Source organism: Musa acuminata, chromosome BXJ1-2, assembly GCF_036884655.1.
Source record: "Musa acuminata AAA Group cultivar baxijiao chromosome BXJ1-2, Cavendish_Baxijiao_AAA, whole genome shotgun sequence".
Classification (NCBI taxonomy): Eukaryota; Viridiplantae; Streptophyta; class Magnoliopsida; order Zingiberales; family Musaceae; genus Musa; species Musa acuminata.
In genome coordinates, this window is record NC_088328.1 from 27,167,443 (window position 1) to 27,191,397 (window position 23,955).

A 23,955-nucleotide genomic window follows, 5' to 3' on the forward strand; every position below is an offset into this window, starting at 1 on the left:
CTTGCTTTGGCAAGAAGACTACCACTCTCAGCTCAACCATCTTTGATCTCTTCCTCAGATTTTGGCCCACAGCATATGGTGTTGTGATCCTCCCGATCTTTTCTTTCTCTCTCTCTCTTTTTTTTTTTAAATATGGAAGAAGCATTCTATCTGATGGCAGTCCGGAAGAGCAAAATAATGAAGTGGACCGACCCCCATTCTGCAACTGATGACCTGGAGGTGATGGCTGCTGGGAGTTGATATCAGAATGGTTCCTAGCATTGCAGCTACAAATTCTAAGAAAAATCTCTCATCCTCAACAGTTCTTAAACAAGAAAATGTTAGAATCTGGCATACACAAAGACTAATTTTTTTACTTATCATTTTACGAATTAGCATTGCCTGCTAACAGAAGCAGATTCATGAATCATATCATGATGGGAATTCCATCCTAGTCATTAGGATTGTCCGGTACAGGTATAATCTTCTTGCCTCTTGTAAAGCATGTCTAAACACTGCAGAATGAGATCACAAGGTGAGGCTTTCACACATTTTTTGTGACTAGTTTTTTTCTTTTTTTTTTAATTTTCTGGCAATCACAAGAAAATAAAAGCAAATTTTGGCTGTAAGAATTGAGTTGATGACTGGAATTCCATGCATACCACCACATCATTTCATTTTGGAAGACAAGATGCTTGCAAAGTTGATATATCTTCATACAAGATATCCTGAGACACTAAGAAGATACAGGTCTAATAGATGATGCAAGATTGATGGTGTATCAGAAACAGATAAGGGTCACAAAAAATGCTCAGAAAAAGAGCATATACCACAATCATTACCTTATCAAATGATCCTAGAGGCTTTGAGATATGTAACTAGTGTTCCAACTGATGTCTTGCTGATGACAAAGCCAACTCATGCCAGAATCAGTCACATTTAAACATAGCTGGTGGACTTTCCACAACCTCTTACACATATGTCACTTGCTTTTAATGCAATTCAGATAAAAAAGAAAAGAAAAAGAAGAAAAGGAGTCATCCAAAGATCATGTAGACCATTCCACCCCAAGGCAAGATGAAGGTTCCAAGACCATTAACATAATTCCAACAAAATCATTCGGACACCAACGAGAAATCATTAAAGTAAGTTCACAACACAAACATCCAAACATCACATGTTCGTAACATAAGTAGGTTCGAAGAGATATGTGATCCGCGAATGGGTTCCCCTACAGTCACGGGACAGACCAGAAACAAGCAACAAGAAGCTAGTTGGATGATGGACATATATCTTCAATGGAAGTCTGTGAAAGCCTCACGAACAACTTCTCAAAAACCATGAATTTTGATACGTTCCTTCTTCACGATTCCAGCCTGCACCATGAGAAGCAAGAGAGAGATATCTTCATTCACCATCAGATGAGAGAAAATAACACAGTTTATTCTTGTACATTCCCTGATTTACAACTATATAAGCAAGAATAATCTAGAATAAGATGGGAGAAAAATAAGCACCTGAACCAAGAAATTGGAGACATTCTTCCGCTGATCACCTTGAAGTTGAATGACCTACAAAAAATTATTTGGCTCCACTGATCAATACCGATTCTAGCAACAATAAATGCATGCATCTAGCTAAAAGAAAGACCATAATGCAATACCTGCCCCAACTCTGGGTCCTGAACCACAGTACCATTACAGCAGAATTCCCTTTTCAGATCTTTCAAGATCTTGTTATAGCTGAACTCTTTTTTTAATCCCTGCACTGTAGTTAGACTCTTCCTGCCGTTCCGCTGCTGTATGCGGATGTGCACATACTCCTTTGCACCAGCACCAGAGTCATCAGCATTCGCATCAGCAAATGGATCTAAAGCAAAAGAGACGGAATTACCAAAATAATGAATTCCAGGTAGACGTAAGCTTCTCTAACGTTAAGCTGTTGAAACACTCCAAGCAAACACACAACCAGGTATAACTGTACAAAATTGCATGGAATGGGATTTTGCGAACATACCAAAAGTAGTTGGGATCTGAACGTCAAGATCAGACATGAACACTGGAACTACCGAAGGGAAAGACTGAACAAAGGTTCACTGGCTTCTAGAGCTGCATCAAATTTAAACCACACAATATGGACACTGTTAGCATTCAGCTGAGATCGAGACAATAATTCAATATGACAATTGCTCAGCTATGTAGCAAGGCACATTGGTAAGACATGAAAAAAACTCATAAAAGATCAGGTTTATTTCTTCAAGAAAGAAAATCATTATTTCCTGAAAGAGGATAATAATAAGTGAAAACCTAAGTACATCGATATCAAGGCCACATTAAATAACATGCACTTAGATGTCCAACATGCTTTACAAATAATCAGAGGCAAAAGTACTTGATCAAGAACAGGATGAAAAAATCGGATGGAAACTAATTGATAGCAACAACAAATTACCACAGTTATATTTCAGAAGATCTCTTGATGTGTCATTTAGCTCATATTTTTTTATTGGGGCAATCAAATGACGAGCGTCATCAAAGAAGATATAGTATATACAAAATTTAACCATACTTCCCAAGGAAAATCAACAATAGCACCTTGGCAGGGATGACAAAATCACATAAACAGTTGCATGGAAAAATGAACCGAGATCAGTTGCACAAAACATTAAGCAATAAACAAAGTTAACCCATCTGGGAAGGGGATGATATACATGAAAATGTGTTTACCACATGACTATGAGCTAACTATGTCATGAAGTGGTTTGTCATTTGTCAGAAAAGCTTAAAGGTTGGACAAGAATCATTCAGCCATACCTCAAAAAGTTGGAATCAATGGTTTGTGCGACAGTTCTAAATTGCTAAAGGAGAGAATATAAATGATTACCATGTCCATTTCTTTAATAAAAATCATTTAGTTCCTTGAGAATTGATGAATTTTTCACTTGATCTTGGTTGAAATCTGAAGACAAGACTATTTTTCACCTTTTTAGGGAGACAAACCATCTTTTTTAGGGAAAAACACAAAAGTACGAAAGGTACCACCATAACCCCTGATCTTAATACCATCAAGTCAGATTCGACTTATCATATTGGAGATTTGATCATGAAGGAACAACAGCCTGACTGCTCGATTGATCGACATACATCCTTCATCAACCGAGATAATTAGGGCACAGCTTAAATGCACCAATAATCACTCGATAAAAACAAAAACAAAAGGATCAAAGTGATGGGATGTAGAGCAGATCGACCGCATCAAAAAGTATATTCTTTTTTCTAATTTTCTGATCGACAGCACATCGACAAACTGTTTCAGGTGCAACATGGTATAAATAGCAGGAAAAAACATTTTCTTTTTTCCAATTTCGTTTTGTCCAGGTAAATGCTAAGAAAGGAAAGGAGAAAACGGGACCAAAACTATTTGTCCTTAGGTCAAGATTCTAACACTTGGAACCGGTAATTCCCCCCACCCCAAACCATTACCCCCCCCCCCTTGCATCCTTGGACAACATGGAAGCCCATCAAGCAGCAGATCCAACATAACAGATGCCACGAAAGAAAACCGGAGGTCTTAACTTCCCGATCAACAGAAGCAAGCCAAAATAATCAATAAAGCGCATGAAGCAACAGATCTTGTTGTACAAAGGAAGGGAAAAAGGATCCTTTTTTGTTACCGCGCTGAGGACGAGATGTACGCCTCTCGCAGCGATCACAGATAGGCGAAGAAGAAGAGGGAGAGGATTTGTGGCTGATGCGCTCGACCGCTCTTCTTTAATATTTATAGAGGGAGAAAGAGAGAGCGAGAGGCATTAAATTAGTATTGGAAGGCTATCTTTTTCGTTTCATTTTTACGCCAGATGGCTTGATCGATGGGATTTCACGAATACCGAAGCGGAATGGACATGCAGGATGTCACGTGATCGTGGGCCGATGGCGTCCTACTTTAGCGGACGGCCGTCCGGGTTCTGCAGTGGAAGTTTTCCGAGCTGGTGGAACGTGGACGGGTGATCTCGATTTGGACGGCCCTGATCGCCTAATCAATCCCGATTCCCGTTTTGTTATTGCTTTACTTTCTTCTTTATCACGTTCACGGGATGTGCGGTGGCCCCCACACGTTTGCGTCCCTCCAACGCAGTTCGTTTGCGCCCTACGTCTTATTTTCTTTATTTATTTATTGGATAAATTTCCCAAAAAGACCAAAGTTATCTTTTTTTTATATAATATTTTTTTTAATATTATTTTTTTTTATTTTTTTTAAAATAAAATTATCCTTGACGTCTATAGTCTTCGTCCACATTCGCTATTGCGATCACACCATCATCCACTATCTTTATCTTTATTCTTTTATGTCATAATTTTATATCATCACCTGTTCGTCTATCCTTTTGTGAATTTGATAATGTATCATTGCTCCTGAACTTTCTCCTAGATAGAGATATGAGATTGATTGATGGTGAGAGAGATTGTTGGGCAATGACGATTATAATCAATAGGTGATTGGGGCTTTCGTTAGCGCTTGGCATATGTGACATTCTTTGGTGATGTGTTGACTCCACGATGGTGAAACTTACAAATATAATAATAACGAATAAATGACGGAGATAAATGACCTTATCTTTTAGAAAATAATAAATATTTTATACGAATAAATCAGAATTTTTTTTTAAAAAAAATAAAAGCTTAGAATTTTTTTTGAGAATTTATCCCATTTATTTAGATTTGACACGTAGTGTTTATTTGCAAAGTGACATGACATGACATTCAGACATTCTCATGTCAGATTCTTCGAATTACATATTAGCACGAACTGATCACCATCAAAAGTCACAATGCAATAACTATACTTTATTAGTCAACATCTTTATTTTTGTCTTCTCCACCCATTCTACTAATTGATCTCCCACACTTGGTTCAATCTCAAACTCATCCTTCTCCCTTCTCTCACAGGAGCAGAGGTACTGGTGGTGGATGTTACCATCAGATTGTATGGAATCTAAGATTTCTTCTGCGGCGTACTGCCATCAGCTAAGAACAATAGTTGGCCATGCTCAAATGGGGCCTGTGCACAGCAGCGCGAGTCCCGTGAGTTCACGTGGGCGTCCATGGCAGCATCACATCAGTTTCTCCTCGGAAAGGGATGGGCGGCTCCTTCCCGGTCGTGAAGCAGACCCGAGCCAGGGAGGCGTCCGACGGTCGCCCGACTCCACTACGAGATCGGACAAAGAGTGACACATACTGACGCCTCGTCGTCTTCCGCCATGCTTCCATACTCCCCTCGTCCTTTTTCTCTGTCGACCCCTCTCTCTTCTCATCAACGTCGGAGACTCGCATGCTTTCAAATCCGAGCTCTGTGGTGCTTCGAGTACCGTTGTTTCCTACGCGCACACAGGAACTATTATGACTGTGACGATTTGATCTGATGTTACAAGAAATCTGTCTCGACAATACTCACATTCGAACTTCTAACTTGCTCTAAATTCAGCATCAACCCTATCAGGAGGAGGAAAGGACCAAGACGCCTGAATTGGCAGCTTGACAGAAAGCGGGTTGATCATCAATCCCAAATTTTGGACAGTAGCTGTAATGATATTTCTCTGTGATCCTCATGGGCTTGAGCTGAATCAATCCCAAACTTCGGACAGTAGCTGCAAACTTCAGACAGCACTTTTATGATTGTCACGATCTAATAAAATATCTGATCTATCAAAATATTTAAATTAAAATCGATAATAATATATCAATCAGATCCTTATAAATCAATTTTAATTTTTACCTTTTTGCAGTATAAGACTAATCACATCCCGACTATGAAGCCGCGACAGCAAAGCTCTCTTCCTCGCACCGGCAGAAGAATGGAGCGCAGAGAACGGCAGGGACTGATGCAACGTGTTTATACTAGCAGCCAGTGGACGAGACCTACGTGTCGTCGCTCCATCATCCGCAAGTATCGATCGTTCCCGATCATGTTTGCCCTGTCCATATCTCAATTTTGATTTCTCCGTGGCTCTCCGTGATGGAGAATCTGCGGCGGGCCCTTCGCTAGGTGAATCACGGCACGCACACACAGCCTCCCTGTTCATCACGAGCACAAATCCTCTCACTCCCTGTCGGTTCACTTCTCCTCTCATTGTGTCTGCACGTGTTCATCGTTTCTGGAAGGGCTGCATCCCGGCCAAGATCGCAGAGGAAGATGATCGCCTTCTCGGTGAATGCATTGTATCATGTTCGATGCAGAGTATTCTTCTCATCTGTGATCAGCCATAGCAAGAGGAAACAGGGCTGGATTTGAGTGCACTCTCGAGTCTTATCCCTGACTCAGATACTGCCTTTGTGTGATGGATCTACGAAGAAGGTGGAGTGGTGGTGGTTGCCACAGTTGTGGATTGATTGCAGCACTGCAGTTAAAGACATCCTGCCAAAAATCGCCCATGTAGTGGTTCATTGCCAGAAGCTGGGGGCTGGCCAGAGTTGCATTCCTGATAACAAGCATGCTGCCAGAGAATCCAATCACTCTTGCATATGTCTGGCTATCCTGTCAAGATCTGATGCGTGCCTGATGAGGCACGTTTTGTTTGGATCTCCGGAGGGCTTATCTGCGATGTAATTTGCTGTTTTGGCTCCAATAACATGAAGTAAGAAAGAAAGAAAGCGTGCGACAGTGACGATTGGCAAGACGAAGCGGCAGAAGAAAAGAACTATAAACCTCTCTAAAGCAGGAAAAATAGAAATTAAATAAAACAAATAGAAAAATCTTGAGGACAATTATTAGATCACCAATTTAAATCATGTGGCGTGGAAACGCTATGCGCCGATACATAGGACCATTTCTGCCAGTATAAAAGGAGAGGCATGCACTCGTCCTTCCCCGTAGCGAGCCAGCCAAAGAAGAGGAAGCTACTTGAGTGCCTTCCACCACCCTCAAGCCATGGCGCTGGCCTCCACCAACGACGCGCTGCTTGCCAACTACGTCCCCGTCTACGTCATGCTCCCTGTAAGTCCCTCGCCAACCCTCCACAATGGATCCGGCATCGTCATGCATATGACTGATCCTAGCTGTTGCTCCCATAGCTGGGCGTCGTCAACGCCGAGAACGTCTTCGAGGACCCCGACGGGCTACGGGAGCAGCTGAAGCAGCTCAGGGCGGCCGACGTCGACGGCGTCATGGTGGATGTCTGGTGGGGGATCATCGAGAGCAAGGGCCCCAGCAGCTACGAGTGGGGCGCCTACAGAGAGCTGTTCAAGATGGTGCAGGAGGAGGGGCTCAAGCTGCGGGCCATCATGTCCTTCCACCAGTGCGGCGGCAACGTCGGCGACGCCGTCTACATCCCCATACCGCAGTGGGTGCGCGACGTCGCCGCCGCCAACCCGGACATCTTCTACACGAACAGGAGCGGCACCAGGAATCCGGAGTACCTCTCCCTCGGGGTGGATAACGAGCCGCTCTTTGGCGGGCGTACCGCCGTCGAGGTTCGACTTAATCAACACTAATCACTAATCATTCATTCTAACAAAAGTGCCAATCCAAAGTGATGGCATCAAGCAAAGTGCAGAACTTGAACGTGGAACATGCAAAACCCAGGGAACACGTAAACTGTCTCCATCTCTGATCTAATCAGCACTAAGATAAAGAACATCGAAAGTACACGTGAAAACAATGGAACGCTGAGAATGTTCCTGTATCCGTAACACAATCTTCGGTCTTCTTCCATGACAGCTCTACAGCGACTTCATGAAAAGCTTCAGAGAGAACATGGCGGACTTCCTGCACGCTTGTCTCATCAGGGACATAGAGGTAGGCCTCGGCCCTGCCGGAGAATTGAGGTACCCATCCTATCCACAGGTCCAGGGATGGAATTTCCCGGGCATTGGGGAGTTTCAGGTACGCTCTCTGTAATGTCATCAATCATATCAGAGAACCTTTTTTCTGCATCGACCTCGACAAAAAATGATGTTGCCGTGCTACGACAAGTATGTCACGGCAGATTTCCGTCAAGCTGTAGCCGAGGCAGGGCATCCTGATTGGAAGTTGCCAGATGATGCAGGTGAGTACAATGACACCCCCGAGAAGACAAAGTTCTTTGCAGAGAACGGGACGTACCTCACAGAGAAGGGGAAGTTCTTCCTGACTTGGTACTCCAACAAGTTGCTGAAGCACGCAGACCAGATCCTTGATCGGGCCAACCAGGCTTTCCTCGGATGCAAACTGAAGCTTGCCATCAAAGTATGTGTCCATGACTGAAGATCTCGCCGTTGTTTCGAGTGATACCCGATGCTGTACGAATCCATATCAGGTGTCTGGTGTTCACTGGTGGTACAAAGACGCTAGCCATGCAGCAGAGCTCACCGCGGGCTACTACAACTTGAAGGTGCGAGATGGCTACAGAACCATTGCACGGCAGCTGACGAGGCACGATGCCATTCTGAACTTTACCTGCGTCGAGATGAGAGACTCCGAGCAACCCGAAGAAGCCAAGAGTCGGCCTGAGGAGCTCGTGCAGCAGGTAAGCTACGAAGCGTAACATTCCTTGCAGACTGCAACAGGGCACAGGAGTTGGACTAACCCGAGAGATATTGCCAGGTGCTGAGTGCGGCGTGGAGGGAGGGGATCGAAGTAGCCTGCGAGAATGCACTGAATCGGTATGACACGGCAGCATACAATGTAATGCTGAGGAACGCGAGGCCGAATGGGATCAATCCGAACGGCCCTCCCAAAGTGAGGATTTCTGCATTGACGTATCTCCGACTCTCGGATGTTCTGCTGGAGAGCGAAAACTGGGCGATATTTAAATTGTTCGTGAAGAAAATGCATGCTGATCAGGTAATTTGAGGTTCTTCTCCTGGAGTCAGATGCACGTTCTTCGCGTGTCTTGTATCATAAACCCACTGTTGTTTGTTTCAGGATTATTGCCCGGATTCACAGAATTTCTTCAAGCCCATCACACCTATGAAAAGATCGAAGCCAGAGATACCGATCGAGAAGATCCTTGAAGCAACAGAGCCTTTGGAGCCATATCCATTTGATCCAGTCACTGATATGTTCAGTGATGAGACCTCCGAGACCTCCTAGGTCGAGCAATCAAGAAGATAAGATAAATAAGATCCTTCCTGCAGTGGATCCGTGACGAACATCAACCTAGTTATGAGTTTGTGAACTACAATAAGTAAGAGCTTGTGACATTAATTATTCCATGTTGTGTGAGATAATGTATGCGTGAGACTACTAGAAAAATGCTATCAAGAATAAAGTTTCAGGAACTTTATGTTGGTTTAGCATCTCTAAAATGATGTTAATTAGGACCCTGATATTTACTTTGTGATGTGAGACTCTCTTACAAGATTCTGCAGCTTTTCTTGTCATATATTTTTGTGTTGTTGCCCACTACTTTCATGAATATGAAAAAAGATGATAAAGTAGACCAAACCAAAAAGAACTAATTGGTATACAGATTATTTGAAGGTTGTCACTTACAATTTGGAGAATAAACTAATTTGAAAGAGGTACATGACATTCTTCTAAGTTTTCCTAATTAAGATAACAGCCAAGTCAGAGTACAAGACAATTTCCAGGGTTTGGTAACAAAGATTTTTATAACATCAAAACAATGAAGCCAACAAAAGATGCATGGTAGCAACAGTAAGTTTCTATAGTGTAAACTGATAACATAAACTTCTAATAAGAATTTGAAGGGGTTGGCATAAATGTTTACGTATCATTTGGAGCTTTGTGAATTGTGTATCATAAAGAAACTCACTAATTATCACCACTGGATGAAGAGCAATTGTTGAAATGTTGAAATTGACAGGTACCTCTTATAATAATTTCTTTGGAAGTTAGGAAATTAGTTCTGTAGCATCGTGAAATGTGAATCACCAGAAACACAGATGTTCTTCATCATGCAAGTAGTGGTTCCAACTTCCAAGTAACTGGTATATAGCAAACATATCTGGTATCTGGGACATACCAGCTTCTTTCAGCAGTTGTCTTGATTCATGTAACTTGATATGTGTGCTTGGGTTAAGGATGTGAATTGTCCCCTACTAGAGACCTGTAGATCATGATATCTGACTCAACAAAGCTGCAACCTGGTGGTTTCTTCAGTCCATTTAGTCTTGCCAAACCTCTGATCCTTTCTACATCACTCCACCTTTTATCGGCAGCATACAAACTAGAGAGGGTGACATAAGGACCAATGTGTTCAGGTTTTAGACTGATAATATTCCTAGCAGCAATCTCAGCCAGCTCAACATTGTGATGAATCCTGCAAGCAGAAAGAAGTGCTACCCAAACATCAGCTATCAGCTTTGCATCCATGTTCATGATGAATTTGTATGCTCCTTCCAAGTCCCCAGCCCTTCCAAGAATATCCACCACACAGGAATAGTGATCAACCTTAGGCTTCAAGCAGTACGCCTTTGACATTTGGTAGAAGATCTCCCTACCCTCGCGGACCAGTCCTGTGTGACCACATGCTGACAAAGCCGATGCGAAGGTGATCTCATCTGGTCTGATACCCTTTGCCTTCATCTCATCAAAGCAAGCAAGTGCCTCCCTTCCCCTTCCATGGAGTCCATACCCTGAAATCATTGCGCTCCAGGAAACAAAATTTTTCACTGGCATTTCGTCGAAAACTTGACGAGAACACTCCAGGCTACCACACTTGGCGTACATGTCTACAAGTGCAGTCCCCACAGTCACCCTGTTTTCGAACCCTTTTCCAATGAGATAAGCATGAAGGCTTGTTCCAAATCGCATGGCTCCGACCCGATCACATGCTCCGAGCACTGCTATAAGAGTTACTGCATCAGGGACTACGCCCTCTAAGTTCATTCGACGAAAAAGACTCAGGCTTTCAGCAGCGTCACCATGTCTAGCATAACCAGAAATCATGGAGTTCCATGAGACAGTATCTTTCCTGCACATGTTCTTGAACAAACGCCAGGCACCTACGATGAATTTGGAGTTGGCATAGACATCGATCAGAGCATTAACCAAAAAACCATTGATTTCCATGCCACTACGAAGAATGCAGGCATGAATCTCCATCCCTTGCTTCAGGGCCATCAAATCTGCACAAGCAGGCAGTACACCCAGAAGACTCGCCTCATCCAGCCGACTTCCGGTGAGAGGCCTATCAGCAAAGAGCGACAGAGACGTCGCCGGATCATTATTCCTTGCATAACCTGAAATCATCGTGTTCCAAGAAGTTAAATCTTTAACCGGCATTCCGTCGAACAACTTCTGAGCGATCTCCATCTGTCCGAACTTGGAATACATCGACAGAAGAGAATTGGCCACGAAGACGTCGGACTCATACCCACAAACAATTATTTCAGAATGCACCCTTCTTCCGACCTCAACAAGGCATAGATCACCGCATGCCATCAGCACAAACGGGTACGTGAAGTTATCCGACCTTCTGCCAAACTTCAACATCTCACGGTACAAGAGAAGCGACTCGAGCGGCGACCCACCGCAGGCGCAGCCCCGGATCATCACGTTCCACAGGAACGAGCTCTTGAGGACGATTCCGTCGAAGATGACCCGGGCTTCGCGCACGCAGCCGCAGGCGGAGTACATAGCGCAGAGCTTGGTGCTGAGGTAGGTGTTGTCGAGGAGGACGCCGGAGGCGACCATGTGGGCGTGGAGCCGTCGGCCTTGGCCCAACGACCTGGAGTTGGTCAGTGACTGCAAGAGCCGCCCACATTGGAGGGAGGCGAGGGGTTCGCTGGCTGCTCCTCCAGCCACCGAATGACAATCCGAGCTATGTATACGGAGAGGGGTGAGGGTCGACAGCTGCAGGAGTCTGCTCAAAGACTTGGTGGAGTTGTGAGGAACACAAGCATTCATGAGACCGTGTGAGAATGGGAGTCGCTCGAAGGCAAATACGCTGCTCTTTGATGACGAAAGGATGACGGAGTACACGATCACCGATTGTAGCCCTCACAGAGGTAGATTCGAACCAAAAACCGACTCCGTTCGATACTTCATCGATTTCGAAACTAAATCCGAACAGTTCGATTATAATTTCTATTTTTTGATAATTAAAATTGATGATTTCTGAATTGGAATGGATGACAGACAAATTAGAATCGTCGATTTTGAAACCGAAAGTCAACCTGATAGACCATAAATCTCAAATAAAGAACTTAATACATATACTTTAATATCCTTTTATGAGAAAATAGATTTAGATTTAACATGTTAATGAAATCTAAACATATGATGTAGATCGAAACGATGAATCGGAATTTCACAAATATTTTTAATTAAACACTACAACAAAAAAAATTGATACAAGATTCAGACTCATTTAATCTAGCCATCAAAAAACTTTAAAGATCTTAATCTAATAGCAGAGAGTAACTTTGAGTTTATTGTTTCAGTATACTGAAATGATGTTCTTTGATCTAGTAATCACAGTAATTGTAGTCTAATTGTCCATATACAGTTTGAGTAGCATGTACAAATTCATAGTTTATAGACCAAAGCTGTCGCCAACGAGGAAACAAGGCATGAACTGCTCCCATCTTTTACTTCCAAGAGATCAATGTATAATGAAAGAATTAACTTATGATTCAAAATTTATTGTTCTAAAGCTGTTCACTAGGCACGATCTGCTAGTATAACAAAACTAGTCTAACTTCCTGATGCAAGTGGCGAGGACCTGAATCCAGATGTGTTGAAAGCATCGGATGATTCTATGATGCAGCCTTGGTCGGTGGCGCGGGCATCAGGTGCAGATGTGGTTGTTCGAGCTTCTGAGAACCAGGCTTTCAAGTCTGTGATTCCCAGAGCATAATCGATCAGATTCAGATCATTAAACCATGCTCAACGGCGAGCCGATCACCAATGGGCCTCTCGAGTAGTAGTTTTCAGCACCTTATGAGTCCTGTGGCAACACCACCAGAAAAATCAGAACAAGCCTGCAATGAACAGAACTGACATCTGCAACAGATACATAAGATAAATCCATAACATTTTGTACTGCTACAGAAACACAATTTGCAAAATGATAGCTTTGTGGCAACTGCAAATAAAAGGCAAGTTGGAATCATTGACTACTTTTCCATATAGTACAGCTTTCTCACTCCAAAAAGAAAAAAGATTGTATAAATTTCTTCGATTAGAATATAAAAATGTTGCATTTCTTTTGAAGATGTGATGGAATCAAACTGAGTTGCAAGTAAACAGTTGCTTATTAGTGAGATATCAAGTCAGGTTTCATGTTTCGACAGAATCATTGTGGCTTAGTTCTTCATTCTTTACTAGAAATAAGAAATAAAGTAAACTCTATTGCTGCAAGTGAGGTGAAGATGTGATGATCAAATAGGTGTGCACTAGAAGATACATCTAATTAATATTTTTGAAGTTTCATAGCAAATTGTTGTCCCCTATGTTACTGTGTCTAAGAGTTATTTCTCTCTGCTACTGAAAAAGTTTCGTTGACAAAGAATACACAACCTGTTCACAGAATATGTACTTTAGCCAGATCCGAGGACTGGCTCAACGATCAAACTCCAACAAAACCCAGGATTGATGAATAAAACCAAACCCCTGCATGCAGAGACTGTCTTTGTAACTTAGATCATAGTCACCAGAAAAGATTCAAAGGAGGAATCTTAGCATAGCACGAAGGTTTACTTGTATATTTTAGTATAATGATGTCTAGTAAATCCTCTGGGATGTGGTCCATATTGTGCAGAATAGTAAGAAGGCATCCCCATGGACTAGTAAATAAGGAGAAATATTAGCCAATTAGCGAAATTGCAACAATACCTGTTCCAACCAAAGTCAGCTCTCATCATCCGAACTAGAACTATCGACCCGCCGATCCCTTATCGCCGGAAAAAGTAGCTGCTTTGGATCTGGCACGGGTAGTGGTGATGATGTTTCTCTATTTCTGGGTGCTTGTTTAACTTTTCTTGGTGCTTCTCTCACCTCTTTGCAGGCCTTATCTAACATCACAAGAAAGTCCCGTACAATTACAAACAATCGCAAGCCCTCATCCTTCCCAGCATTTCCATGGAAAAAGTCTGTGGTTTTCTTTACCAATAATCTTAGTCTCTTTTCTTCACCTAATAAGAAACTGATTCCAGTTTCAGCTTGCTCCATGAAACTCTTGAGTATGTGATGAAACCCACTTTCCTCCTCATGACTTTTCATGCTTGTATTTAGGAATTCCTTTGTCCTCACCGACCTGTGGTTAAGCTGTGCCACCAAAGTTGTCAAGGCATCAGCATCCAAAGATGCTGCTTTCTTGACATTTTGAAGTTCATCTCCAAGACCTGAAACAATTTTAAGACCAAGTTTTCGGAAGTAGTCTTCAGATTCATGGAGTGAATCATCGCTAAGATCATCAGAGTTCAGGCTAGAGACGCTCCCACTTCGTTCCCTGGCTATTCGTACAGCACGCACACCTTCAGATCGAATTATCTCTTGAACAACAAAATGCAATAATGTTGTCTTCCCATCGGCTCCTTTAACATCAGACAACTTCAGGAGTGTATCAAGCTTGAATGCTTGTGCTCCCCCACGGAAGGTACCATCATTCATGCGATTGCCAGTTTTAAGGACAGCTTCTAATAGCTTCAAGAACAGACGGCTACTTTTTAGTTCTTCACAGGCCACCTGATAAGAATAATGCGTAAAAAGAAAATAATTTAGAGATATCCATGTTAGTGGAACTGGTACTGGAAAAGCTTTACTTCCTATGGTCAGTCATATCAAATATGAGAACGGCAATGTCCCCATACATACGGTGCCTTGATAAAAACATCTTTCAAGTTTTTTGATGATTATGAACCTCACTGATGAAAAGAGAACATAGAGCACTGCACATAGAAGAAGTACTGTTTCATATCCTCTCAAATTATCTTGGTTGCCACCTTCCTTTGCTGACAAGAAAAATCCATGAAAAACTGACAGGGATTTTAAACTTTAGCTTTGCTATGAATACAGGCATTGGGAAAGAAAACCCACTGCACTGACATGTCAACACACAAAATTTTGGAAAAATATGAAATGCCATGTGGCATACATGGCAATTGGAAAGAGAAAACATAATGTTCATGTATTGCTATAAATATATAATAACACACAAGAAACAAATTTGTACAATTTGGACGACCTGTGATTATCATGATATATAACTTAAGGGATCCAGTTATGGATGGATAATGTTATGGACATCATTCACATCCAGAGTAAATCATAGTATTAAATTACATTAGTCTTGCCAGTGTACAACATATGCTCAGAAACTTTAAAATTGATCTACTTGTATCCCACATGTATACTGCACATGCATAATTTCATAGATAATGTAGTTTTTCATGGTCCGCATAGATAAAGTAAAATGCTAGTGAATGGATTGTCCACCATGTTTTAGGTGAGTTATCCTTTTTCCCCAAGCATGCATTGAAGGGTCCTAACACATGTTCTGGAAGCATCAAAATGTCTATGACCAACATGAGTACAACCATAGATACATTCACTTTCTACACATTGACCTTCCCACTCATCACAGGACAATAAAGAAAAAAGTTCAAATAAAAGAAAATTGTCCTAGTCAAAATGCTTCTCTATTAACCCATATTAGATGTTTGTAAATGTTTTGATTTCTCGATATTTAACCTTTTCTCTTTGCTCTAAACTACAGTTTAATAAGTAGATGTTGAAATGCAATACTGAACTAGTTGTATGGTTAGAACTGAAAAACACAACAAGTCATGATTGAAAAATTAAATGCTGGACCAGATCTTACCTCTAGTGTAGAAAACGATTCCGTGGCAGTTGAAACTTCTTCTGGCATGGAAGCCATGAAAAGAAGTGCTTCTAGTCTTTGAAAAGCAAACGGAATATCCAATAATGCCTTCAAAAACCTTTCTGCTAAGCCAAGTTCAGAATGATCACCAGTATACAATCGAAGCTTCAGCTCTTCATCAGTTGTAGGAGCCATCTTTATCAATGTTTGTAGTAACTCCACTGGAAGCTTTTTTCCTTTTTCAGAAAAATCAATCAATTATTACAACACACAAATTATACATAGCTACAACTTAAAGGATATATATTGAGACCCAAAAGAGAGTAGACAAGATAATTTAGTATGTAACAGAAACAACACTTGTAGTAACTCCACTGGAAGCTTTTTTCCTTGTTCAGAAAAATCAATCAAGTATTACAACACACAAATTAAACATAGCTACAAGCTAAAGGATATATATTGAGACTCAAAAGAAAGTAGACAAAATAATTTAGTATGTAACGGCAACAAACAGAATCAGGAGACCACGGCATGTATAATGATTTGCATTAAGAGGAGCTTTCTTACCAAAAAAAGAAAAAGGAACAACTGGATTCTAAGATTTGGCAAATCATCAGGACAAGACACATAAAAAAGCATTATAGACAAGAGTTTCCTTAAATTTTCTACTTGTGAGTACACAAAAGAAATCCTTTTTTTCATCATTTTCTTTTTTATGTATATTATCCAATATTCCGTAGCAAGTAATAGGGTAATACAAGTTGAAACGTTAAGTATCAAAATCATATATTCTGCCAATTGTTCAATTTCCACATTGTGAATCAGGGAGCATAATTGTCTCATAAGGATGAACATAAATTAGGTGCCACCACCAACAACATATATGTAAAGGAACTGATCCAGAAAGAAACTAAATTGAACAGTTTGAGTTGTCATGAAAAATTCACCAAAGTATTCTTTTTCTAACTTCTAATAGAATCTTTCTCACAATAGTTTTGGAATATAATGAAAAAAACCTACCTTCCATAAGAGCATCACGAACTCCTTCTATTTTCACATTCAGTGCCTTTAATGAAATAGCCAAATTTTGGGACTTCTTGGCATCAAGAATCCGAACATATTCAACAGGAACCTTTGATGATAAGCCCTTCCCACAATTTTTGGGTTTATTAGCAGAATTGTAACCAAAAAGACTTTCAATCATCTCCTCATCAAACCTATAGACAGAAGTTATTATGTTCAACATAAGACTATGGAGAAGATCCAAAAGATGAGACACTGGAGAGCTTACTGGAATGAACCCGACTTAATCTGATTCCACACCATAGATTGATCAGGGTTTGCAAGAACTTTATCCCAAAATAATGGTTTGAGCTTTGTTTTTGGTGCACCATCTGATACAGAATGTTGGGGCCCAAGAGGGGATGGCGGAGGCACTTTTGATGGACCCAGGTTTATTTTTGGTGCACGAGGAACAGAAGCAGCTTTTGGTGGAGGTGGAGGGGGACCACCAGGTCTTTTGATGGATGGGGGAGGGGGTGGAACAGGAGCCGAAGGAACAGCCTTTGGAACTGGAGGAGCCATTACAGGTGGTGGTGGTGGAGGTTGTGGAGATCGTGGAGGTGGAAGTGGAGGAGGAGATGGTGATGAAGATGGAGATGGAGATGGAGATGGAGATGGAGGTGGAGGTGGAGGTGGAGGTGAAGATGGAGATGGAGGTGAAGGTGGTGATCGAGGTAGAGGTGAAGGTGGAGGAGGAGGCGGAGGCGGAGGTGGAGGTTTGGAAGTGGGCTTTTCTGCTGGTCCATTGGTTGGTGCACCAGATAGCTCCATAGATGAACTTAAATGTCCAGAGTGTAATTTGGATGATGGAACCTCAACTGAGCCAACACTCAAGGGTGAAGCATCACCAACTTGGATTGATTCGGATTTGAGAGACAAAACTCCTGACTTATTCTTCTCACTCGAAGTTGCTATGCCAGAGTTTTGTGAAGAATCTGGAAACACATTCACGATCAGTCTCTGAAGTAATACTCATACATAAAGGAACAAGTATATAAACTTTTCATACCAGAGAAGTCACTCAAACTCAAACTTAGGAGTGGCTTGTCATCCTTCAAGTCATTACTTGAGTAAACTTTTTTTCTACGGCAATTAATATATAGAATAAACAGAATTGCTGCAACAAAAGAGGTTCCTGCTACGCTTAAAGCAACTGCAACAGCAATTGTTTTGTTGGTTTCCTCTTGCTCCTTAGCTAAAAAATCTGCAGTTTCATCTGGGCTCATTTCATCGAAAGCTGGTGGAACAAATTTACTGGAAGCATGGGTTAGTGTACGTGCAGGTCTTAGGATAGAGGGAGGTGCTGGACTAGACTTAGAAGGGCCAGATGAAACATATGGAAATGAAGCTGAAGCATAAGCAGGGGAACAAAACGTTGGTGGTGCATGGGTAGGGACCATGGTTGGTGTAGGGTGATCAGCCAGATTCCTCCTTGAAGCGGGATAACGTCTGATTAATGGTTCAAGATTATAGTACCAATTTCTCATAGAGTTCTTCTCTCCTGTATGAGCAAGATGAATATGTTTACCCAAACATATAAGTAAGAAATACTTGAGACGTGAAGATAGTGCAGCCACACCTTTTTCTTCATTGTCTTTTGCAAGCAACCCCACTTTTACTTGGTTTTGTCTGGAATCTTTGATCATGTCGTCCAAAAGGGAGAAGTCTAATTTTTTCATAATTTCTTTTACATCTTTTGGATGTAGACCACAATCAAGCAACATCTTTTCCACCTGTAAATTTTGCATCTCATCAGCAGCTTATTTTGGATTTATACCATGCGATCGTAGTCATGATACAGATGTTAAAATCTAAAATGGTATCTAAATTGATGAAGCATCTAAAATGGCAGAAAATAATAGGACAAGTACACATGTTAATATGCATTGACATGGATGGATTGTGCAATTTTAAGTAAATATAATTTGTTTTTGTAAGTTCAAGCACAAAGTAAAAGTTTTCATTTGAATTCTGATGTTCTAACAGAAATCATGTTCACATAGGCAATTATTTTGACATATAGAAAGGATGTTTAGGGGCAAAATATCTACACCTTTTTGCATCATACCGCCAAAGTTCATAACTTGTACACAACTTTGAATGCTGTTGGCATTTATACTCAATGTAAATGATGCCTGTGTGTTCATTTTTGCCATGCCTCACAAGGACAGACACATGAAAAATATAACGATATTTTTTATGAATTAAAATAGCTAAAGATGTGAATCATGAATAGATGACATAAAAAGATCAATAGGAAGAAGCTTTAAGTAATAAAGAAAGAAACCAAATATTGAGAGAGAGGAGACAAGTTAGGGGACTCAATAAACTTGATATTTGCTAGTGCCAGGTGAACTTTTGCAAAGTACAAAAGAAGATCTAGCAGTCAGTTTCAGCATTGATTTCATGGTTATCCATAATATCTATTAATAATTTGTAGTCCACAATTAGCAGTTTTGCTTGTTCTCTCTTTTCTTTTTGTTCAGTGCTGATATCAAGTAACTTTGGTTTTTCTTTCCAGAGAGCAGGATAAAACGATAAGTGATGCTTGCAGCCCATACTCTTTAGCCAAAGAGATGAAAGCACAAAGGTACTGCACTTCACTGTTTAGAGGGACAAGAAATCAATAACTTTAACAGAATTTAGGCAACAAATGTTAACATTTGCAACATTATTACGAATTGACATCAGTAATTTGGAATCCTGAAGATTGTTTGGTATGTTTGACCTATGTCACAACAACCGAAAAACATGGAGCAATAGTTTTACATAACAAAATTGACACAGGAATGACAAATCTCTGCAGCAGATTACATTTATTGTGAAAACTTGGAAGCTTATGTTTGAACAAGAAGATTCTAGATTTCTTCAATGAACTAAAATGTGGGAAATGCCAAGGCATAAATCTAAAACCTACAGCTGTGCACCAACATTTCGTATCTACTAGTCATATTGACATTTGATTATCGATTGCAGATGCATACTTCATCTCATCTGACTAATTCTTACCCTGTTTGCAAAATTTTCTTTCAACTAATTACCATTTTATGCAACAGAATATGATGCATTGAATTTGAAGAGAGTCCAAATCAAGAAATTAACTCGATGGAAAAATTGTGCACCCCTCCAGTTGTATTGCAGTGAAGATTAGAAAGTATGATGAATCATCCAAAAAGAGTTTTCCAAACAAATCAAGCTAAAATTCCATTAAAGCCAGTTGTGCTAGTCTACTCAGTAGAAAAGCGTATTTGTATAACCTAGTTATGGGATATAATTCCAGTCACAATCCGGAAGAAAGAGAGATCAAGACTACAACAAATCATCCTTCTCACCATATTGGGAACAAAAGAATCAGCCAAATTGAAGAATTGGCTCTGTCTTCCCGGCCAAACTTTTGTCACGAGAACGGAAAACAAGACCATACATGCAACGGCCGAAGCTTTCCTGCTTATAGCCATAATCTCTCTGACAGATGTTAGAGGCAAAGACTAATCTTCTCATGTCATAAATATGTTATCCCAATCACCTCCCAAAACATCATGGGAATTAGCTCAAAACGTTGCACTTTTTTCCTCGCTCAGAAATAAGAAAACAGTGGCATCTTTTTCTTTATCTCCAGAACCAAGAGCCCAGATGAGGTTTCCTGAAAGAAAATGCTTATCTTCGACGACAAGAATCAGCAGAAGCGGAAAAGGCGAAAAATCCTTCAATTTTTTGCGACCTATTGCTCCTTGACCAGATGAATTCCAGAAAGCTAAAATCGGAAAGCAGCCACCTTAACGAAAGGTGCAAACCAAGACCCGCGCCTGGGGACTACACGTGCCTCAACGCGTTGCTGAGAATCCAGAGGATGCTCAAAAATCGATCCTTTCCCTTGTTGAAATAATAAAACAGACTCGGACCTCCGAATTATAATGCTAAAAAATGTCTACTTTTCTCTCCGAGAAACCAAGAAACGGATCAAATCGCGCCAAAGATCACCGCCTTTGAGTTGCCAAACAGGATGAATGCCACGAGCATCGTGCCAGGAGATGGAGCAAATCATGCCAAAGAACGAGTTACGTAAGAGAAAAGCCCCAACGTCGCCAAGAGGAACCTCGAATCGCCCACGATGCCCTCCCCTTTCGAGTAAATCGACACAAACGAGCTGATGTCCCAAACAAGCGGCCTCGGAGGAAGAAAATTATGTCCTAATGGCAGCTGACGAAGGGGAAAGGGAGCTCCTTTGGGATCGGAAACGATGAACGGAAACGGAAGCTCGCGGATAACAATCTCTTCCTCCTAAATGTCGCCTGTGGACTTCGGGAGGAGGGAGGAGGGAGGAGGGCCGAAGGCGACCAAAGCGGGGGGAAGCCGCGTGAGAGGGGAATTGAAATGGCGTGGCTTTTGTTGGCAAAATCGAGACTCTTCTCCCACATGGAAACCTCCTTAGAGAGAACGGAATGCCAACAGTTGACACATGACAACTCGTTTATATTACATGCATATGATCACAAACAATAGACAACAAAATATGACTTATTTTCCTTTTCTCTCCATTGTATTGATGACAACTCATCTTCATTCTAATTATCCACTTCTTAGAGAATGTATTATATTATAAAAGGAAAAAAACAATATTTTATACACTTAAAAAAAAAAAAAAAGACACATTAAATAAAAAATAGTTATTAACCATTTAAGATCATAAATTTACCATAAGCTCAAAGCCAAATAATAAAATACCAAAAGAAAAAAAGGAAAAAAATTATCATAAATTTTCTTTGGAGCGTTATAAAAAAAAGGAAAAAAAGGCAAGCAGGATATTTAAATTTAATTCGAAAGAAATGAGAAGGAAATAAAAAATAACAAAACGACCCGTTAAAAATCGCCAACCTTCGCGTTTAAAGCCCATCAAAAGCGTGGGACCCCCCTATCTCTCGTGCTCCATCACCTCATCGTCACCGTCCAGCATCATTAGGAAAGAGATCATCCGTCACACCCTCCCACCTCTGCTTCTGTTTGAAGACCACACGCAGGACAGAGAAACGAGCAAAAGGAGGCAGGAAGCACGGAGAAGAAGATGTCGAAGACGAAGGCGACGACGATTACGCACATGGACTTCCATGGCGGATCCATCCCCTTCCCCTCCTCACCTCTCGTCCGCTCCTGCTTTCGCCCTGACGTACCGCTCGCTACACACTTCTTCCCTCTCCTCAGTACGATATTCTCCCCTTTACTCTCTTTTCACAGTCATTGGAACCACCCTAATCTGTCTCCCGTTCTTCCTCTTCAGCCTCTGGCCGTCCGATCGACCCAGCGAGCCCGACCACTACGACCGCTCCCTCCCCCGCCCCGGACCGGACAGGCGCGGCCTCCGCTTTCCTCCCTCACGCGCCGCACATCGGCCGTCACTTCGATGAGGACGAGCGAAAGCCGTTCGACGACTCCTGCTCCCCTCGTCTCCCGGATAACACCCTCCGCCAGTTCTGACGCTGAGCGCCCCATCTCGACCCCGATGGTGCCCCCGCCCCTGTACCCCGCTTCCGACCCCCTCTAGCGGCTTCGGTTCTGCTCATATTGCTTGGGGTCTGAATCGAGACGCACGACCCACCACCTCAATGTGGTCCGCCGCGAGGCTCGCCGAAGCCAGCGCTGCTGAGAAGGTCTCATCAGGCCGGTGGCAGTCGAAGCCACCCGAGGTGAAGGTCATCAGATCCGACGAAATTACGGAAGGCCTGGAGCGTAGGCTTCGAGAGATCGTTCGGCTTGTGGATGACACAGATCGGAACCTTGAAAGAGAGGCCGAGATCGGTGTAGTGAGCGGTCGCCTACGCGGAAGTGAGGGAGAGCACTAACGGGGATATAAACAGGAATAACTTTGTATAGGAACAAATACTAGAAGACCAAAATACGCAGCGGAATAAAATGGAAACACAATCAAACAGAACACCAAGATATACGTGGAAAACCAAGATATACGTGGAAAACCCCTTCAATGTGAAGGGTAAAAACCACGGGGCAAACTAGAGATAATCCACTATGAGAATAATGAATATACAAATCTCAATCTCTTGCCCAAAACCCAAGCAACAACCACAAGAGAATAACTGGGATACAAGGATCACGTTACTGCCCACAATATCTAAAACCTCCCAAGTAATCACAGCAAGAGCCTACTGTAGATTTGATCTAACGTGAGATGAGAACACTGCTAGATGATTGTGAACAGTCTCTCTGCGTTGTCCTTGTTTTCTTTCCTTTCTTTCTCTTCCTCTTCTGCCTTGTTCTCCTTCTTCTCTTTGGAATCTCGTCGCTGCAAAGATCTGCCTCGTTGCTGCCTTTTTATAGCTTTAATCTGCCTCTAAAACGCAGCCACCACACCCCCCTAATCTTAATTAGGGTTAGGTTAAGAGGGGGTGTGGGCCGTGGGCTGAATATGGGCCATCAGCCCAACAAGCACCGTATTGGGATCTTATACGGATAGGGCAAGGGATCAGGCGACGGCAAGATCTCCAATGTATCCCGAGGTGAAGGAGGGGAACGCAGCCGGTTTCTCCAGCTAAGGGGCTCGGCCAGTTTCCGTTCTGGGCCTGTTTAAAGGCGGATTAATGGTTATTGATCGATTCTTTATCACGGATCGATGCAAGTGAGACTACAACCTTTGAAATGGTTGCAGTCTGGTTGATTGTGGGCTAATCAATTCTGGGGGAAAGTTGTGCTCAGATATTTGAATCTGTTGGGACTAACTAATTTAGGGCATGTTATCGTACGTGACAATTCTTACAATTATTTGAAATCGATTTTATGTTTATTGCTCTTTCAGTTTGATAGCACATATTTTAGCATCGTCCAAGTGAACCCAAGCAAGCATACACGACGATACAATCTGGTTGATTGTGGGCTAACCAATTTTGGGGGTAAGTTGTGCTTAGAGATTTGAATATGTAAGAGCTAACCAATTCACGGTATGTTATAGTGAGAATTCTTATAATTATTTGAAATTGACTTTATGTTTATTGCTCTTTCAATTTGATAGGGCATATTTTAACATCGCCCACGTGAACCTAGGTAAGCAAATACAACGATGCAAACGTGGAATCTCAAGTATGATGTGGCGGGCAGTACACACATGACGAGCAATCGTTTATCGCCCCTTCCGTACAAACGAT

General features: G+C 41.8%; 4 protein-coding genes and 1 long non-coding RNA gene across 10 annotated transcripts; 1 reads left to right on the forward strand and 4 right to left on the reverse strand.

Annotated features, from left to right (window-relative positions):
* Window positions 1-1,101: 1,101 nt before the first annotated feature.
* LOC135606459 (protein translation factor SUI1 homolog) lies at window positions 1,102-3,792 on the reverse strand. Its single transcript, XM_065097492.1, has 5 exons — window positions 3,653-3,792; window positions 1,996-2,087; window positions 1,643-1,848; window positions 1,497-1,550; window positions 1,102-1,355 (listed from the first exon to the last, which is right to left on the reverse strand). Exons 2-5 carry the CDS (start codon window positions 2,030-2,032, stop codon window positions 1,311-1,313), a joined length of 342 nt encoding a protein of 113 aa, XP_064953564.1. The 5' UTR covers window positions 2,033-2,087; window positions 3,653-3,792; the 3' UTR covers window positions 1,102-1,310.
* A 1,012-nt stretch (window positions 3,793-4,804) lies between these two features.
* Window positions 4,805-6,285, reverse strand: LOC135606490 (uncharacterized). 2 transcript variants are annotated; one of them, XR_010484832.1, is made up of 3 exons: window positions 5,752-6,285; window positions 5,431-5,623; window positions 4,805-5,353 (listed from the first exon to the last, which is right to left on the reverse strand). It is a non-coding gene; the product is annotated as an uncharacterized LOC135606490 (long non-coding RNA). The 2 variants fall into 2 exon arrangements; XR_010484834.1 differs by having other exon boundaries at window positions 5,431-5,630.
* Window positions 6,286-6,863: 578 nt separating this feature from the next.
* On the forward strand, window positions 6,864-9,322 carry LOC135606482 (beta-amylase-like). Its single transcript, XM_065097516.1, has 7 exons — window positions 6,864-6,969; window positions 7,047-7,445; window positions 7,693-7,857; window positions 7,948-8,199; window positions 8,270-8,479; window positions 8,557-8,796; window positions 8,878-9,322. Exons 1-7 carry the CDS (start codon window positions 6,904-6,906, stop codon window positions 9,043-9,045), a joined length of 1,500 nt encoding a protein of 499 aa, XP_064953588.1. The 5' UTR covers window positions 6,864-6,903; the 3' UTR covers window positions 9,046-9,322.
* LOC135606466 (pentatricopeptide repeat-containing protein At1g08070, chloroplastic-like) lies at window positions 7,453-11,921 on the reverse strand. 3 transcript variants are annotated; one of them, XM_065097508.1, is made up of 2 exons: window positions 9,941-11,921; window positions 7,453-9,041 (listed from the first exon to the last, which is right to left on the reverse strand). In XM_065097508.1, exon 1 carries the CDS (start codon window positions 11,824-11,826, stop codon window positions 9,994-9,996), a length of 1,833 nt encoding a protein of 610 aa, XP_064953580.1. In that variant the 5' UTR covers window positions 11,827-11,921; the 3' UTR covers window positions 7,453-9,041; window positions 9,941-9,993. The 3 variants fall into 3 exon arrangements, with proteins under 3 accessions (XP_064953580.1, XP_064953576.1, XP_064953571.1); XM_065097504.1 differs by having other exon boundaries at window positions 7,453-9,083; XM_065097499.1 differs by having other exon boundaries at window positions 7,453-9,111; window positions 9,786-11,920.
* A 443-nt stretch (window positions 11,922-12,364) lies between these two features.
* LOC135606500 (formin-like protein 5) lies at window positions 12,365-21,233 on the reverse strand. Of its 3 annotated transcripts, none has more exons than XR_010484836.1 (9): window positions 20,137-21,233; window positions 18,384-18,537; window positions 17,814-18,305; window positions 17,034-17,739; window positions 16,763-16,959; window positions 15,743-15,978; window positions 13,756-14,607; window positions 13,441-13,533; window positions 12,365-12,868 (listed from the first exon to the last, which is right to left on the reverse strand). XR_010484836.1 is itself a non-coding variant. In XM_065097529.1 (8 exons), the coding sequence occupies exons 1-7, from the start codon at window positions 20,260-20,262 to the stop codon at window positions 13,771-13,773; spliced, it is 2,748 nt and encodes a 915-aa protein (XP_064953601.1). In that variant the 5' UTR covers window positions 20,263-21,232; the 3' UTR covers window positions 12,365-12,868; window positions 13,756-13,770. The 3 variants fall into 3 exon arrangements, 1 of the variants encoding a protein (XP_064953601.1); XR_010484835.1 differs by having other exon boundaries at window positions 13,441-13,546; XM_065097529.1 differs by lacking the exon at window positions 13,441-13,533 and having other exon boundaries at window positions 20,137-21,232.
* Window positions 21,234-23,955: the final 2,722 nt, after the last annotated feature.